At 38.8% G+C, this 4,779-nt stretch overlaps 1 protein-coding gene across 1 annotated transcript in view; it reads right to left on the reverse strand.

Moving 5' to 3' along the window:
• Positions 1-3,775, reverse strand: part of RAB30 (RAB30, member RAS oncogene family) — a 25,729-nt gene extending 21,954 nt beyond the window's left edge. The window contains exon 1 of the mRNA XM_007946239.2: positions 3,683-3,775. Coding sequence (XP_007944430.1) covers positions 3,683-3,775 — 93 coding nt within the window. The remainder of the gene's footprint in view (positions 1-3,682) is intronic.
• Between the last annotated feature and the right edge of the window lie 1,004 nt (positions 3,776-4,779).

A 4,779-nucleotide genomic window follows, 5' to 3' on the forward strand; every position in this document is an offset into this window, starting at 1 on the left:
AGACAAAGTATATGTGAACTGCTGTATGAAAAGTGAATTTGCTCTGTAAATCCTCACCCAAATCAAAAAAAAAAAAAAAAAAAAAAAGAAATTCTCTCACCCAGCCATTGCTAGGCCCTTCCCTCTGCTCAGTTAAACTGGTAAAAAGTGAACCCTGGTCAGTAGCATAGACGCCCTGTTTAATTTAACTTTGTATGTATGTTGGCACAGTGCTTACGGCACTTGGCTGCTAACCAAAAGGTCAGCAGTTCAAACCCCCAACTGTTCCACAAGAGAAAGATAAGGCAGTTTGCTTCTGTAGAGATTTACAGACTTGGAAACCCTATAGCAGTTCTACTCTGTCCTACAAGGTCAGTATGAATTGGCATTGATGCTACAGTGAGTGGGTATATATGTTTTGTGTGGAAGAGAGAGGAGGAAGAAAGCAGGAGAGAGAAATACTAACAGAAAGAAAAAAGAAAGAGAAAAAAAAAACAGAACAAAGGGAGAAAAAGACAGGGTGAAGGGAAGAAACTGGGAGAAGGGAGGGCAAGGTCTCAATTCCAAAGAAGGAAATACAAAATTAAACAGAAGGATAAGATAAGGAACATGGAGCCACAGGGATGAGGTCAGTATGTTCAAGTTGGGGATAAAATAGATAGGTGCTCTAAAAGAGGCAAAATCAAGGAAGTGCAAAGCTTAAACTGGCTACCAGTTCGGTGTATGGATAGTCATGTAGCAGCGCACTTCCCTTGAGTCGGATCCGACTCATAGCGACCCCTCCTTGGGGTTCCGAGGCAGTATCTCTACAGAAGTAGATGGCTCAGCCTTCCTTCCGAGGAGTGGCTGGTGGGTTTGAACCTCCAGCCTTCTGGTTAGCAGTCAAATGCCTTAGGCACTACGCCACCAGAGCTCCTATGGATAGTCATAGGGGTGGAAAATCAATATGAAAAACAAACAACAACTCAGCATGAAATACATGAACATGACAATGAGGCTTTGGAGTTTATAATATACATATAATTACATGAGTTCAGAGCCAATATCACTGGGAAGAAAATCTAAGAAAACAAAGTCATTCAGGCAGACAGAATGGTAGAAATGGAAATAAGGAGGTAGCAGCTTTAGGCTCTCAGTGTCACTTCAGGCAAACCACACCTCTTCTCTGGGCCTCAGAATAACACTCTTAAACTGGGAGGAGGCAGTTTTTGTAAGAAAATGAGGCAACAAATACATAATCTCTGAATTAGCCTCCAAATCAAAGGTTCTCAAATTTAATAACTATGAGGTCGTAAGCATTTTAAAACCAAAACAGCTTTACCTCAAGCTGGAAGCTTAACCAGAACAACAGAATTTTAGTAAAATTACATGTATAATACAATTTTCTATTACATAATATGTCCTGTAAGCTTGGGGAAGGGATTGGAGGTAGGAAGGAATTCTAACAAGAATGCTTTCCCAGTTTCCCTTCTCTCATCTCTTGTATTACAGAATTTCCAGAAAGTAAAAGGGACTTTATTACTGTATTTTTATGCAAATAATACACACATTATATAGCTTTTCCAAACCATGCAACGCCCTTGTGCATTAGTTTCCTCTGTGTACTACGCACAGTATGTGGGTGTGCATTTTATTTATCTGGATGTGTTATATGTGAAAAATACAGTAGCTCTGGCAGCTAAAATTGAGGCATCTTTAACTAAGTCCATTCCCTAACAATTGAGTTCTTTAATAAAATTGGAACTTAATAGACTGAGCTTCAAATCAATAGAAAATATTACAAACATTCATAACTTTACTTACAAATAAATATTCAATTAATTTCCTTCTATTTTGACTTGGCTCAGTCACAAACCTGCCAAACAAACATTAAGTTGATAGCTCTAACTGTTTGACAGCCTATTATGTACCAGAAAATAAAACAAACCTTTCCCAATATTTCTCCTGCCATTTCCAGCTCCCCACCAACTCAAAAACAGCTGAATTCAATATATATTACTTTATTTCATATTCCCAATTATTTTAACTGCCCACTAAATAAACAAGACAAGTATAATCTTGTCTATGAAACAATAACTTTTGAAGGAGTTGAGAAGTTGGGTGCTATTAAAAGTAGGCAAAAAAGGAAAAATAAGAACGAGATGGTCTGCATTTTAGTAAATTTCATTTTCAAAGATTAAAGCATTTTCACTTTTAATTACAAGATTTATGTTTTTAAAGAGAAAGGTCAAATGCCTATGGTGTCAGAGGTTAGAACATGCAGAAAATCCAATTATCAGACTGAAAATCAGTAGACCTGGGTTCTAATCCTGGCTGTACCACTAATATGGTGGGAAATACTAAACAAGTCATTTGGTCTCTCTAGATCTGAATTTTTCATTTGCAAAATAAGAAGAGTGGATTGAATAATCTCTAAGGAATCTTTAATAATAAGACAAGGTTAAGGAAACTTTTGATAAAGGTCTGAAAACTCTTTTTCTCTACAGTCTTGTTCTCCTGCCAAAAGCAGAAACGATTACTAACGTTAGGTGGAAGTAAAACCAGTTGGAGTTCCCATTATAACTCCATGGTGGTTGACTGAGTCCAGGTGCCCATTAGCTTTTTACTGTTAATTTCACTAGGTCAAGGCTTGATTTTAAAAAAAAAAAAAAACGGGTTCTATTCTGTGTTCATTTATCATGGGAGAAACCCTCACATTTCCAAAGATGACTCTCTGCCCTAGAGCTGTTTGTGTATCCAATCTGTCTCTCCACCACAAAACCACAAACTGTCAGAGCTGAAGGGGCCTTGGAGATTGTCTGGCTCCTTCATGTGCAGCAGGGAGGCCCAGGAAAGGAAGGTAACTTACCCAGGCTCACAGGGTGAGCCAGGGGCAGAGCTGGGACTAGCGCTTGTGTCTGGACTCTCAACTCACTGTTCTTTCCCCAGCATCAAGTTGTCCTTTGCCTTAGATAGAAGAGCTGGTTACAACTTTTCCCAACAATCACTTTAGGAAAATGCAAGATGCATGCATGATGATCCTGACAAAGGCACCATTCACATTTTTTTAGGGAAAATACAGAAGAAGGTCAACTTCAGAATTATTCCTTACTAATTTTTTTACATAATCTCTGGCAGTGAGTCTCAAAATCCCAAAGAGAACTTGTGCTTATGGCACATGATAAGGCATCAACCCAGAGAAAACATTCCATTTAGTGCAGACAATTCTTCACTGTTCCCATCTCATTCACATTTAATAAATTTAGTCAATCAGCATATTTCAATCTAAATAAAAATGATTCACACAGTTTCCTGGGAGGATGTGAAGGGGGAAAAGCTAGGAGTTTGATTAGTTGAATGTATATTTAAGTTTTTTTTAAATTAATATTTAGGTTCATTTTGATGCCAAGATTCATGTGTTACCACTTTTGGATTATTATTAACTAATAATCTATTTTTGATACTGCATACTGAAAGCAAAACCACAGCCCCTTTCATTAAAGGAAGCAACATGAAGTGTTAAAGGGTTGGTGATGGCCCATGCTCCCTTGAAATGGTTTAAAAAAGGCTAATAAAGAATACAAAGCTGATGCACCTTTACAAGAGTATGTTAAGAATGTACAGCCAAGAAAGTGACACTGGGACCAGTTACCCATCCCATTAGATTTCCCTAACCCCACAGGCCAGACTGAGAAAACCAACCTTGGTTTCCAAGTCTCCTTACCTGGGTGAATCGTCGGACTAGACACGTCTTCCCCACACCAGCGTTGCCAATTAAAACAATTTTGAACAGGAAATCATAATCTTCCATACTCATTTACACAGCTGCAAGGCAAAAACAAGCAAAAGTGTGATGGACTTTGTTAGACTTGCCCACAGAGCTCAAGCTGCATCAGCCCTGTCTCTTGGGAACAACAAGTCTAACTCATTTGAAGAACAATTTAATGTTCCCCTCTGATGACCATGCCAGTGAAAGAGGAACACAGGTGTTTGATCACAGGCAGACTTTATTCCTTCCCAGTTACCTCACGCCACAAGGAGCAAATGACACAAATGTCCTGTCACCTGGTAACCTTTATTCTTCCAAGTAGTCAGGTCACAGGTCACTTATGTGATAAGATCTGTTTTCTTTAGCGTGGAAAGGTTATTACAAATCTATGTGTAGACTAGCTGGGGGTGCAAAGAGGCAGGCACAAAGGAGACCCAACCAAAACTTAAACGTAGTTTTATGGGTAATGTGTGCCTCTGGAAAGGAATGCTAGTAACCAGGAGACTAAGTCAAAGGACAGACCTGTGAGGGGCTGTTTCAGTCTCCTGCAGGTCGTGGAGATCTTGGAGTCTAATCAGTGGGCGCTATAGCCATCTTTTCCTTCTACCACCACCCATTCCTACACACATCCTGCTAGCCATAGTGATCCTATAGTGCCTCTCCAAGTGCCTGATTTTTCACCTTTATGAACTTTGGTATAAAATATTTCCTCTGTCTGGGATAGCCTACCTCCCACCCTTTCTGTGCCATGAAGTTCTTCAACACCAAATGCAAGCATCTCTTTCTTTCTGAATATTTTCCTAATCTTCCCCAAATAAAGTTAAATATTTCTCCTTTATATTCTTCTGTCCTAAAACTTCACTTGCTATATATAATTACATGTTCAAATGTTAGCTTCATCCATGAGGAAAGGTACTATGTCTTTTAACTTTATCTTCCTAGCCCATGGGACGGAGTCACACTTAGTCAATATCTATTCTATAGAATGAATGAAATGCTTATTACTTAAGCATAAGCCTTAGTTTCTCCAACTGTGCTAAAAAGAGTAATAT

The sequence above is a fragment of the Orycteropus afer genome, unplaced genomic scaffold (assembly GCF_000298275.1).
Source record: "Orycteropus afer afer isolate SDZICR_OR568_19922 unplaced genomic scaffold, OryAfe1.0 scaffold00154, whole genome shotgun sequence".
In the NCBI taxonomy this organism is placed as follows: domain Eukaryota; kingdom Metazoa; phylum Chordata; class Mammalia; order Tubulidentata; family Orycteropodidae; genus Orycteropus; species Orycteropus afer.